At 75.3% G+C, this 11,436-nt stretch overlaps 2 protein-coding genes across 2 annotated transcripts; one reads left to right on the top strand and one right to left on the bottom strand.

The window, feature by feature from the left end:
• The first annotated feature begins 1,050 nt into the window (after window positions 1-1,050).
• On the top strand, window positions 1,051-6,500 carry LOC148590330 (diacylglycerol kinase alpha-like). The gene is made up of 23 exons (XM_088539178.1): window positions 1,051-1,135; window positions 1,619-1,695; window positions 1,777-1,909; window positions 2,012-2,092; window positions 2,169-2,218; window positions 2,281-2,355; window positions 2,446-2,565; window positions 2,644-2,761; window positions 3,328-3,416; window positions 4,024-4,143; window positions 4,216-4,314; window positions 4,386-4,475; window positions 4,546-4,619; window positions 4,692-4,766; window positions 4,833-4,918; window positions 4,987-5,076; window positions 5,157-5,317; window positions 5,384-5,448; window positions 5,517-5,607; window positions 5,671-5,860; window positions 5,936-6,056; window positions 6,253-6,313; window positions 6,402-6,500. Exons 1-23 carry the CDS (start codon window positions 1,066-1,068, stop codon window positions 6,498-6,500), a joined length of 2,235 nt encoding a protein of 744 aa, XP_088395304.1. The 5' UTR covers window positions 1,051-1,065.
• A 734-nt stretch (window positions 6,501-7,234) lies between these two features.
• PMEL (premelanosome protein) lies at window positions 7,235-11,182 on the bottom strand. The gene is made up of 11 exons (XM_088539174.1): window positions 11,113-11,182; window positions 10,209-10,319; window positions 9,993-10,139; window positions 9,766-9,906; window positions 9,348-9,509; window positions 8,716-9,270; window positions 8,052-8,549; window positions 7,899-7,980; window positions 7,625-7,827; window positions 7,452-7,539; window positions 7,235-7,373 (listed from the first exon to the last, which is right to left on the bottom strand). The coding sequence occupies exons 1-11, from the start codon at window positions 11,180-11,182 to the stop codon at window positions 7,235-7,237; spliced, it is 2,196 nt and encodes a 731-aa protein (XP_088395300.1).
• Between the last annotated feature and the right edge of the window lie 254 nt (window positions 11,183-11,436).

The raw sequence follows: 11,436 nt of genomic DNA, 5'->3' as shown, positions 1-11,436 counted from the left end.
GGTGCGTTCCCGCTGCCGGGAGCGCCCGAGCGGGCCCCGGTGTCCTGCTCCACCGCCGGCTCCGTGCCCGGGAGCTGCCTCGTCCCATTCCCTGCCATGGGGCCCTGGCGTCCTGCCCCGCCACCGCGGCCGAGGGACGATGGCACCGGCAGCCGGGGGGTCCCAGCTTGGCCGCCCAATCCCCCTGAAGGGTTAAACCCCGCGGAGCCGCTCGCGCTCCGGTGGGAATATTCACTAAATCAGGGAAGCGCCGGCGGGCTGGGCTGGGTTCCGGGGTGCCCACACGGTGCCCTGGGCGCCACGACACCCCCGGTGCCCGTGACCCTCCCCGTGGGGTCCCGCGTGTCCCCCCGCCTCCCATTCCCTGTTGGGCAGCGGGGCCGGACGCGTGGGATTCGCGTCCGGGACGAGCGGAGCCGACGCGGCAGCGCCGGGGCCAAAGCTCAGGCTGCGCCCGTGGGCACGGCCGGGCGCCGAGCGGGGACCGTGCGTGACCCCGCGGGCGAGCGGCTCCCCGGGACGGCGCCGGTGCGCGCGGAGCTGCGCGGATGGACCCGGCTCGGGGGCAGGAAGGGCAGGGACGCGCACGGATGCGCCCTGCGCGTGGGCAGGTAGGGCAGGTAGGGCAGGACCGCGCGCGGCGCCGACGTGGCAGCGCGCACGGACGTGCCCGTGCGCACGGAGCGCCGGGATCCGCCCTCCCGGTGCAGCCGCCGGGCCCGGCCGGGTGCCCACGCGGCCCCCATGGATAAATGATGGCGCCAGCGGGTGGGGAGAACCGGGGGAAACTGAGGCAGCCGCAGGCGCCGCCCCGGCCTCCCCGCGCCGGCGCCGCCGCCGACTCCCTCCCTCGCCGGTGACTCGTGGCCGGTGACTCGCGGCCCCGCCGGCTCCGCGCGCTTGGCGGGACGCGGCGGCGCCGCCGCTCGCTCGACGCCCCCGCGGCCATGGGGCTGCTCTGCAGCACGCGGTGCCGCGCGGAGCCGTCCCGGGAGCGCCCCCGCGCGCCGCCCCGCCGCCCCAGCGCCGCTCTCGCCCGCAGGCAGCGCCCGCCGGCCGCCCGCCATGGAGGAGAGCCCCGACTGGGCCACCCTGAGCCCCGAGGAGTTCGCCCGCCTGCAGAAGTACCTGGACTGTGAGTGCGAGGGGCGCACGGGGGCTTGCATGCGCTGGTGCGCGCTCCCCTGCCGTGGTGCGCGTGCTGCGTGCTCGCTGCGCGCATGGCGTGCGTGCTCCCTGTGCATGCGCTGGTGCACGCTCCCCTCGTCTTGGTGCGCGTGCTGCGGGCTCGCTGCGCGCATGGCGTGCGTGCTCCCTGTGCATGCGCTGGTGCACGCTCCCCTCACCTTGGTGCGCGTGCTGCACGCTCGCTGCGCGCATGGCGTGCGTGCTCCCTGTGCATGCGCTGGTGCGCGCTCCCCCGTGGCTCTGCACGCTTGTGCACGCTCAGCAGCCTTGCACGTGTGTGCACCAGGGGCTTTGCACACATGCGTGTGCTATCCCGGGCCTGGCCCGCGCCCGCGCGCCCCGGGGCAGCCCTGCACACCCGTGTGCATGCGGGGGGCGGCCGCGGGCCCCGTGCACGCTGCGGAGCGCCCGCCGTCCCCTCCGTCCCCAGACAGCAGCAGGAAGGTGCAGGACGTGCTGCAGGACTTCTACGGCACCGGGGCCCTGTCCCAGCACCGGCAGGGCGAGGTGAGCGGCGGCGCCCGGGCCGGCGCCGCGGGACGTCCCCGTGTCCCCCCCGGCCGCCCCATCCCCTGCTCTGCCCCGCAGTGCGTCGACTTCGAGGGCTTCAAGCTCTTCCTGCGGAGCTACCTGGAGGCGGACGACATTCCCGACGGGCTCTGCCGCCACCTCTTCCGCTCCTTCCAGAGCTCGGCCAGCGGGCAGCCCGGCGCTGCCGACGGTGAGGGGACGGGGGGACGGGACGGGGCAAGGTGAGGGGACGGGGGGACAGGACGGGGCCGTCGGGGCCGGCTGGGTCTCAGCGCCGTCCCCGTCCCCGCAGGCAGCGGCCTCGTCTGCATCAGCGACGTCTCCTGCTACTTCTCGCTGCTGGAGGGGGGACGCCCCGAGGACAAGCTGGAGTGTGAGTGGTGGCCGGGGGGGACACTGTGCAGCGGGGGGGCCTCGGTGGCCCCGCTCACCCGCGCTGCCCCCCGCAGTCACCTTCAAGCTCTATGACAAGGACGGCAACGGGCTCCTGGACAGCTCGGTGAGCAGGGGGACGCGGGGACGCGGCGGTGCCGCCGGCGCCGCTGACGCCGTGTCCCCCAGGAGGTGGAGCGGATCATCACGCAGATGATGCGCGTGGCCCAGTACCTCGACTGGGACGTCACGGAGCTGAAGCCGGTGAGCGGGGCCGGGGGGGCGGCGGCGGCGGCTGTGGGGCTGCCCCCCGGCCCGCGTCCCCCCCTCCACGAGCGCCCGCGCGTCCCGCAGATCCTGCAGGAGATGATGCGGGAGATCGACTACGACGGCAGCGGGACGGTGTCGCTGGCCGAGTGGCTGCGCGGCGGCGTCACCAACATCCCGCTGCTGGTGCTGCTGGGGCTCGAGGGGGTGAGCGCGGGGGCCGCGGCGGCGGCGGGGGGCCGCGGGACCCCCGGGCGGCCCCGCTGAGCCCGTGGCGCCACGCAGCACATGAAGGACGACGGGCAGCACATGTGGCGCCTCAAGCACTTCAAGCGGCCGGCGTACTGCAACGTGTGCGAGACGCTGCTGCTGGGGCTGCGCAAGCAGGGGCTCTGCTGCACCTGTGAGGGCGCGCGGGGACGGGACCCGCGTGGGACGGGAGCGGGGACGGGACGCGGCCCTGGGGACCCGCGTGGGACGGGAGCGGGGCTGGGGACAGGGAGCCCGTGGGGATGGGACGGGGCTGGGAGAGGGAGGCGGTGGGATAGGGATGGGGACGGGGATGGGAGAGGGGCAGGGGACAGCAGGGTGACGGGAGTGGGGACAGGGATGGGGATGGGGGGGGATTGGGAGGGGACAGGGATGGGGTAGGGGACAGGGACCTGTTGGGATGGGGAAGGAGTTGGGACAGGGATAGGGATGTGGTGGGGATGGGGACAGGGACCAGCCCCCGGGATCCCCCCTGGATCTGCTCCAGCTCCAGCTGTGGCGGGAGGCTCCGCCCCCTGCTCCAGCTGTGGACAAGCCCCGCCCACATGGGCGGGGCTACAGCTCACCCCCCGCCCCGATTCATCCACTGGGGTGTGATTGGTCGCGTTGCAGGGGGCGGGGCCGAGCCTGGGAGTGGGTGGGGCCAGGCATGGGTGTGGTTGCTCAGGCCCCGCCCCCGCTGATGGCCCCGCCCCCCAGTCTGCAAGTTCACGGTGCACGAGCGCTGCGCGCGCAGGGCCCCCGCCAGCTGCATCAGCACCTACGCCAAGTCCCGGCGCGAGGCCGGCGTGAGTGCCCGTCCCCGTCCCGCGCCCGCACGGCCCTCCGTCTGTCCGTCCGTCCATCCCTCCGTCTGTCCGTCCATCCCTCCGTCCGTCCGTCCGTCCATCCCTCCGTCCGTCCGTCCATCCCTCTGTCCGTCCGTCCATCCCTCTCTCTGTCCGTCCGCCTCGATGCTTTGGCAGCCCGGCCACCCGTGGCTCCGTCCTGTCTCTTCTCCCGCCTGTCGACCTGTCCGTCCGTCCGTCTGTGTCTCCATGACCCGTTCGGCCGCCAGCGCCCATGTCCACCTGTCTGTGTGTCCGTGACCCGCTGTGCCGCCAGCGCCTGTGTCCGTCCGTCCGTGTCCGTCCGTCCGTGTCCGTCCGTCTGTGCGTCCAGCACCCATGTCCGCCCGCCTGTGTGTCTGTCCGTCCGTGTCTGTCCGTCCGTGCGTCCATGACCCGCTGTGCCGGCAGTGCCTGTGTCCGTCCGCCCATGTGTCCACCCGTCCGTGTATCCGCCCATCCGTGTGTCCGCCCCGTCGTCCCTCTCTCCGCCCCCGTCCCCGTGTCCCCCCGGCCCCGCAGCCGTTGGGCGGCGCCGGTGGCGGGTGACGCGCGGGGCCGCGCGCAGGTGCAGGCGCACGTGTGGGTGAAGGGCGGCTGCGAGCCCGGCAAGTGCGGCCAGTGCCACAAGAAGATCAAGAGCTTCCAGAGCCTGACGGGGCTGCACTGCGTGTGGTGCCACCTCCAGGTGGGTCCGGTCCCGGTGCCGCCGCCGCGGCGCCCCGGCCGTGGTGCCGCCCTCACCGCGCTGCGCCCGCAGGTCCACGAGGAGTGCGTGTCCCGCGCGCCGCCCGCCTGCGACTGCGGCGCGCTGCGCGACCACGTCCTGCCGCCCGCCGCCATCTACCCCGTGCTGCTGGTGAGCGCGGCGCCGGGCCGGGCGCGCGGGCGGCGGGGGCGCCCGGGCCGCGGTGACGCCGGTGCCCGCAGGAGCGGCAGGACAGCCAGAAGGACGGCGCGGGGCCGCCCGCGGAGGACGCGCCGCAGGCGTTCGCCACCCCCGAGGGGCAGCCGCTGCGGGTGAGCGCGGCGCGCGGGCGGGCGCCGGACGGGGTCTCCGCGGCCCCTCATGGTCCCCCCGTGTCCCCAGGTCAGCCCCGTGCCCGACACCCACCCGCTGCTGGTGTTCGTGAACCCCAAGAGCGGAGGGAAGCAGGGCGAGAGGTGAGGGGGCTCCGTGCGGCGATGGGGCCGCGCGGCGACGCTGTCCCCGCCTGAGCTGTCCCCCGTCCCCAGGGTGCTCCGCAAGTTCCAGTACCTGCTGAACCCGCGGCAGGTCTACAACCTGCTGCAGGGAGGACCGAGCGCCGGGTGAGCCGGGGCCCGCGTTGCGCGCCGGGCGCGCGGCCGGCGCTGACCCCCGCGCCTCCCCGCCAGGCTCAGCTTCTTCCGGGACGTGCCCGATTTCCGCGTGCTCGTGTGCGGCGGCGACGGCACCGTGGGCTGGATCCTGGACGCCATCGGTGGGTGCCGGGCTGGCGGTGCCCCCTCCGGGCGGGCGGCGCCGCCGTGACCGTCGCTGTCCTCGCAGATAAGGCCAACCTGCCGCGGCGGCCGCCCGTGGCCGTGCTGCCCTTGGGGACGGGCAACGACCTGGCCCGGTGCCTGCGCTGGGGCGGAGGTGAGCGGGACAGGGCGGCCTCGCAGGGGACAGGGCTGTTCCCGGGACCCCCTGGGCATCCCCGCGCCGTCCCCTTGCAGGCTACGACGGGGAGAACCTGCTGAAGATCCTCAAGGACATCGAGGGCAGCAGCGTGGTGCACATGGACCGCTGGCACGTGCGGGTGCTGCCCGAGAGCCCCGCGGCGCAGGGCGACCCCGTCCCCTACGAGATCATCAACAACTACTTCTCCATCGGGGTGGTGCGTGCGGCGCGGGGCGCGGGGGGCGGCGCGCCGGGCCCGCGCTGACGCCCTCGCCGCGCGCAGGACGCCTCCATCGCCCACCGCTTCCACGTCATGCGGGAGAAGTACCCGGAGAAGTTCAACAGCAGGTGGGTGGCCCCGGGCCCCCCGCGCGGCCCCCCGCGCCGTCACCCCGGCCCGTGTCCCCCCGTCCCAGGATGAAGAACAAACTCTGGTACTTGGAGTTCGCCACCTCCGAGACCCTCTTCGCCACCTGCAAGAAGCTCAAGGAGTGTCTGAGCATCGAGGTGAGCGGGGACGGGGCCGACGCGGCTCCCGCGCGCGTCCCCGTGCTGACCCGTCCCCCGCAGTGCTGCGGGACCCCCCTGGACCTGAGCGGGGCCCTGGCGGGGGTGGCCGTGCTCAACATCCCCAGCATGCACGGAGGCTCCAACCTGTGGGGCGAGACCAGGCGGCCGCTGGGCGAGGGGAGGCCGTCGACGGGCGCCGCGCGGCCGCCGGCCGTCACCGACGCCGAGACGCTCAAGACGTGTGTGCAGGGTGCGTGCGGCGCCGCGCGGGGACCGGCCCCCGCACGTGCGCGCGTCCCCCGACACCGTCCCCGCGCGTCCCCAGATCTGAGCGACCAGCGGCTGGAGGTCGTGGGGCTGGAGGGCGTCCTGGAGATGGGCCAGATCTACACGGGGCTCAAGAGCGCGGGCAAGCGGCTGGCCACGTGCTCCGAGATCACGCTGCGGTGAGCGGCGCCGGCCCCGCCGCGCGTCCCCGTCGGGGACGGCCGCGTGTCCCCCGTCAGGGACCGCTGTGTCCCCCCGTTGGGGACGGCCGCGTGTCCCCCATCGGGGACGGCCGCGTGTCCCCCGTCGAGGACCGCTGTGTTCCCCCCGTTGGGGACCGCTGCGTCCCGCGGGCGCTGACGGGGCCCTTTGCAGGACGCTGAAGCCGCTGCCCATGCAGATCGACGGCGAGCCCTGGATGCAGCCGCCCTGCACCGTACGTGTCCCCCGGTGTCCCCCCGCGTCCCCCGGCCCCCCACATCCCCCCCGCGCGCCCCCCCACCCGCGGCCTCCCCGTCTTGCAGATCCGGATCACGCACAAGAACCAGACGCCGATGCTGATGGCGCCTCCCCCCCGCTCCTCCAGCTTCTTCGGCCTCAAGAAGGGGCCCAGCGAGGCCTGAGCCCCCCCCAACGGGCCCCCCCGGCAGCGCCGGCCCGACCCCCCCGGCCCCCTGGAGCCCAGGGGCCCCCGGCCGCTCCGGGGGGGCAGCTGGACAGGGCCCCCCGCCCTATTTATTACCCCCCCCCGGGATTTCAAGTGCCTCTTGCAGTAATAAAGCCCCAAGTTGAGACGAGGGCTGCTCTGGCCATGTCCCCCCCGGCACATTGTGTCCCCCCCGGCACGTCGTGTCCCCAACCATGTGGTGTCCTGTCTCCCACATCGTGTTCCCGCTGTCCTGTCCCCCCCAGCCACATCGTGTCCCCCCTCCCCGTTGTGTCCCCCCTCCCCGTTGTGTCCCCATCACCACATCATGTCCCCCCTTCCCCATCGCGGCCCCCCCCATCACATCACACCCCCCTTCCCGCCGTCCCCCCCAACACACGACTACCCGGAGGCAGGGGCTGAGCGGAGCCTTTAATGAGGCTGCGAGGGGTGGCCGCGCGCCCGCGCGCGCTCCACGGCGTCACTACGTGCTCCACGGTGTCACCACGTGCTCCACGGTGTCACCACGTGCTCCACGGCATTGCCGCGTGCTCCACGGTGTCACTACGTGCTCCACGGTGTCACCGTGTGCTCCACAGTGTCACCACGTGCTCCACGGTGTCACCATGCGCTCCATGGCATCACCGCGCGCTCCACGGTGTCACCGTGCGCCCCGCAGCGTCCCCGCGTGCTCCGCGGCGTCACACGGCGTCACACGGCGTCGGCGCGCAGCAGGGGGCTGCTCTCCCCGCTGGGCCGGGGGCCGCGCGCCCGCCGCAGCAGCAGGCGCAGGGGGGGCAGCCACGCGTGGGGACGGGGGGCCGGGGCGCCGGGGGGGTCCCTGACGCGCCTGCGGGGACGGGGACGGGGACGGTGAGCGGCGGCGGGGGCACCGCGGCGGCCCCGCGGCCCCGCGTCCCCGCGTCACCTGTACGTGTAGGCGGCGGCGGCCATGGCGGCGGCCACCAGCACCAGCCCCACGGCCAGCGGGGTCCTGCCGGCGGCCGGCGCGGCGCCTGGGGGGCACGGGGGGGTTAGTGTCACACCGGGGGGACGCGGGGACACGCGTCCTGCCCGTCCCCCCGCCAAAGCGCGTCCCACCTCCGACGGCCACGTGGGTGGTGGCCACGGCCAGCGCGTTGCCGCTGGCCAGCGACACGTTGAGGCAGTAGAGGCCGGCGGCATCGAAGTCCTGGCGCAGGCGGAGGCGGCAGGCGGCGGCGGGCGGCACCGCGCGGCACGAGCGCTGCTGCGGCGTGCGGCACGCCGCGTCCGACACCACCGTGCACACCTGCTCCGGGGGGCTGCGGGCGCCCGTCAGCGCCGCCGCCGCCGGCACCGGCACCGCCGCCGCGGCGCGTCCCCCCGCGCTCACCTGCCCTCGCACGTCACCGTGAGCTCCACGCTGTTGGCGGCGCCCTCGGCCGACGCCACGACGGCCACGTTCTCGATGCCCTCTGCAAAGCGCCACCGCGGGAGCCGCCGCTGCCACCCCCGGCCGCGGCGGCGCCCCCGGCCCGGTGCTCACCCATGATGTCCAGCTGGGTGGAGAAGCTGCCGTAGCGGTAGGTGACGCAGCCCGCGGGCGCCGCGGCCGGCGCCTGCCGCTTCACCAGCGCCAGCGGCTCCGCGGCCGCTCCGGCCGTGGGCTCCAACACGGACGCGGCGGTGGCACCCGCGGTGGCACCCGCAGTGGCTCCAGCTGTGCCTTCCGCCACGGATCCAGCTGTGGCAGCCACGGTGGCCCCAGCTGTGACACCCACTGCGGGTGCGACGGTGGCCTCAGCTGTGGCAGCTGGTTGGGGCACGACGGTGGCTCCAGCTGCAGCTGCAGCGGTGGCTCCTGCAGTGGCTGCAATGGTGGCACCCGCCGTGGCTGCAGCGGTGGCTCCAGCTGCAGCTGCAACGGTGGCTCCTGCTGCGGCATCTGCTGCGGGTGCCGCCGTGGCCCCAGCCGTGGCCCCCATTGCGGGTGCAACTGTGTTCCCAGTTGTGTCACTAGCAGCATCCCCAGTTGTGTCCCCAGCTGTCACCGCATCAGCAGTGTCCCCAGTTGTGTCCCCAGCTGCCAAAGCATCTGCAGAGGAACCACAGAAGTTGTTGGACCTGGGCAGGGAGGGACCGAGCCACCCCTGGGGTGACCTGGGGACAAGACCCGTCATTGCTGTCCCCCCCCCGAGGTCCCTGGGGACACCCACCTGCATCCGGGGCCGTGACGGGGGCGGTGGAGGCGGCGGGGGGGTCGGTGCCGGCCGCCGCGGCGGTGCTGGGCGCCGGGGGCTGCGTCGCCGGCGGCTCCGAGGGCTGCACGGAGCCGGCGGGCGCTGGGGACAGAGCGGGAGTGCAGGGACGGCGCGGGGGGACCGCGACCGCCCCGTGGCGGCGGGGACGGCACCTACCCGAGCTGGGCGCCGCGGCGGTGCCGGGGGCGGCGGAGGTGCCGGGCGGCCCCGCGGTGCTGGGCGGCGGCGGGGAGGTGCCGCAGGGCCGCAGCGGCACGGCCGCCTGCAGCACGAGGCGCGCGGCAAAGGCGCCCGCGCGCACGTACGTGTGCGTCACGGCGGCGCTGCGCGAGATGAGCGTCCCGCTGCCGTCCCCGAAGTCCCACGAGAAGGAGACGTCGGCGTCGCGCAGGAAGCCGCTGGGGTCGTGCACCCGCACGGCGAAGGCCACCGCGCGGTTCCGCACGAAGCGCCCGCCGCCCGCGGCCTCCACCTGCGACACGTCCACGGCCAGCGGCACCTGGTCTGCGCGGGGGGGACAACGCGGTGCCATTGGTACCTGCGGGTCCCCCCGGCCCCACCGCCACCCGCCCGGCTCCTACCGGTGATGCTGAACTGGCTGCTGGCGCGGCCGATGGGGACGAACTTCTGGCGGCCGCGGTAGTGGTAGACGACGACGTCCATGGTGTAGGAGCCGAGCGGCACCCCGGCCGTGGGCACCGTGAGCCGCGACGCCGGCCCGTCCACCACCTGCCAGTAGCGCCCTGGGGAGCGGCGGTGACAGCGGCGTCAGCGCACGCGGCGTCCCCGTCCCCAGCCCTAGCCCTGTCCCCATCCCCGTTCCTTTTCCCATCGTCGTCCCTTTCCCCATCTCTATCCCCATCCCTGTCCCCATCCCCATCCTCGTCCCCGAGCATGTCCCCATCCCCAGCTCTATCTGTTCCCAGCTCTATCCCCATTCCTTTCCCCATCCCTGTTGCTTTCCCCATCCTCGTTCCCATCCCCGTCCCCGCTCCTCACCCCAGGTCCACCAGACGTAGACGAATTTGCCCCTCTTGCCGGAGGTGCCATTGGGAAAGGGCTGCCCATCGGGGAAGACGCAGTCGGGGCCCTCGGCCGGCGGCTCTGGGTACACGGGCTCTCCGGCGGCCACGCGGGTGCCTGGGGGCAGCGGCGCTGAGCGGCAGCGGCGGCGGCGGCGGCGCGACGCCCTCCGCGTGTCCCCACGCGTCCCCGCGCGTCCCCACCGTTGACGGTGCCGTTGCGGCTCCAGACGACGCGGCCGTCGGGCAGCGCGGCCTGCCCGCCCGGGAAGCGCAGCGCGATGGAGAAGGTGGCCTTGGCGCCCGCCATGGTGGGCGCGTCGTTGCTCACGTCCAGGGTCACGTCGCCGCCTGCGGGGACGGGGCGTCAGCTCCGGCGCCCCCGAAGCGCCTCCCGGGCGCCCCCCGCGCGGCACCCACCTCGCCAGCAGTCGCGCTGCCGCGGGGCCCCCTCCTGCCAGGGCCGGTATCGCCCCGCGTCCCAGCTCCGGAAAGGCGCCCGGCCGCCCGCCCGGCTCCGGCCGGCGGCTCCTGCGGCGCAGGGGGGTCGGGAGCGCGTGACGCCGGGGGGGCCGGGGCGTCACATGGCGCCCGCGCGGCCCAAGCTCTTGCATGTGACTCTCAGCTGAGCGGCGCCGGCAGCCCCGGTGGGGGGGCGGCCCCTGTGCCCCCCGCTCACGGGGCCCCAGGGGCAGCCCAGGGTCCCCACTCGTCCCCACTCATGGGTCTGAGGTCCCCGGTTGGCCCCGGGGTCCCGCTCGTCCCCGCTCACGGGTCTGAGGTCCCCGGTTGGCCCCGGGGTCCCGCTCGTCCCCATCGGCAGGGTCTGAGGGTCCCGCTCGTCCCCATCGGCAGGGTCTGAGGGTCCCGCTCGTCCCCGCTCACAGGTCTGAGGTCCCCCATTGGCCCCGGGGTCCCGCTCGTCCCCATCGGCAGGGTCTGAGGTCCCGGTTGGCCCCGGGGTCCCGCTCGTCCCCGCTCACGGGTCTGAGGTCCCGGTTGACCCCGGGGTCCCGCTCGTCCCCATCGGCGGGGTCTGAGGGTCCCGCTCACAGGGTCGGGGTCCCGGCTCTCGCACCCACCTGCCCCCCAGGCCCTGTTGGGCCCCGTCCCCCCGGGCTCCTCCCGCCCCCCGTGCACCGGCTCCCGCCACCGGCCCCGCCGGTCCCGCCAGCTGCCCCGAGCCCCAGGGGACAGCAGGGCCCGCGCCGGGTCCCCCGTCCAGCAGGACCTCCCCAACCGCCACCACCCCAGCAAGTCCCCGTCCAGCGGGCAGCAGCGCCCGGTGCCCCGTGTCATCGGCAGCCCCAGCGTCCCCACTCACGGCGCTGGGCAGTGGCCAGGGCCAGCAGGGCCAGCAGGGCCGGCAGCGCGAGGGCCCGCGGCGCCCGCATGCTGCTCCGCTCCGCTCGGGGTGCAGGGGCCCGGTGCCCGCGCGCCCCCCATAAGAAGGGGCTCTCGTTTGCATAGTCCCTCCCCGCGCGCCCCGCGCTCCCCCCGCGCCGTCACGCGCCCTGCGGCCACCGGCACCGCCTCCCGCGTGGGGCTTGGGCCGCCCGGCTGGACCCGGCACCGGTTCTGCCCCCGCGCGGGGCTTGGGCCGCCCGGCTGGACCCGGCACTGGTTCTGCCCCCGCGCGGGGCTCAGA

Source organism: Tinamus guttatus, unplaced genomic scaffold, assembly GCF_059628265.1.
Source record: "Tinamus guttatus ecotype Peru unplaced genomic scaffold, ASM5962826v1 Tinamus_guttatus_pri_ptg001455l, whole genome shotgun sequence".
Lineage (NCBI taxonomy): Eukaryota > Metazoa > Chordata > Aves > Tinamiformes > Tinamidae > Tinamus > Tinamus guttatus.
This window is presented reverse-complemented; position numbering and strand designations above follow the sequence as displayed.

What these genes read in the sequence shown, in the direction of transcription:
- LOC148590330 (XM_088539178.1), top strand. Translation starts at nt 1,066, where the DNA reads ATGGAGGAGAGCCCCGACTGGGCCACCCTGAGCCCCGAGGAGTTCGCC. An exon ending in CCCAGCACCGGCAGGGCGAG is followed by an intron (nt 1,696 to 1,776) that starts GTGAGCGGCGGC and finishes TCTGCCCCGCAG; the next exon opens with TGCGTCGACTTCGAGGGCTT. An exon ending in CCATCTACCCCGTGCTGCTG is followed by an intron (nt 4,315 to 4,385) that starts GTGAGCGCGGCG and finishes CGGTGCCCGCAG; the next exon opens with GAGCGGCAGGACAGCCAGAA.
- PMEL (XM_088539174.1), bottom strand. Translation starts at nt 11,182, where the DNA reads ATGCGGGCGCCGCGGGCCCTCGCGCTGCCGGCCCTGCTGGCCCTGCTG. An exon ending in CCGCAACGGCACCGTCAACG is followed by an intron (nt 9,907 to 9,992) that starts GTGGGGACGCGC and finishes CGCTGCCCCCAG; the next exon opens with GCACCCGCGTGGCCGCCGGA. An exon ending in CAGCCAGTTCAGCATCACCG is followed by an intron (nt 9,271 to 9,347) that starts GTAGGAGCCGGG and finishes CCCCCCGCGCAG; the next exon opens with ACCAGGTGCCGCTGGCCGTG.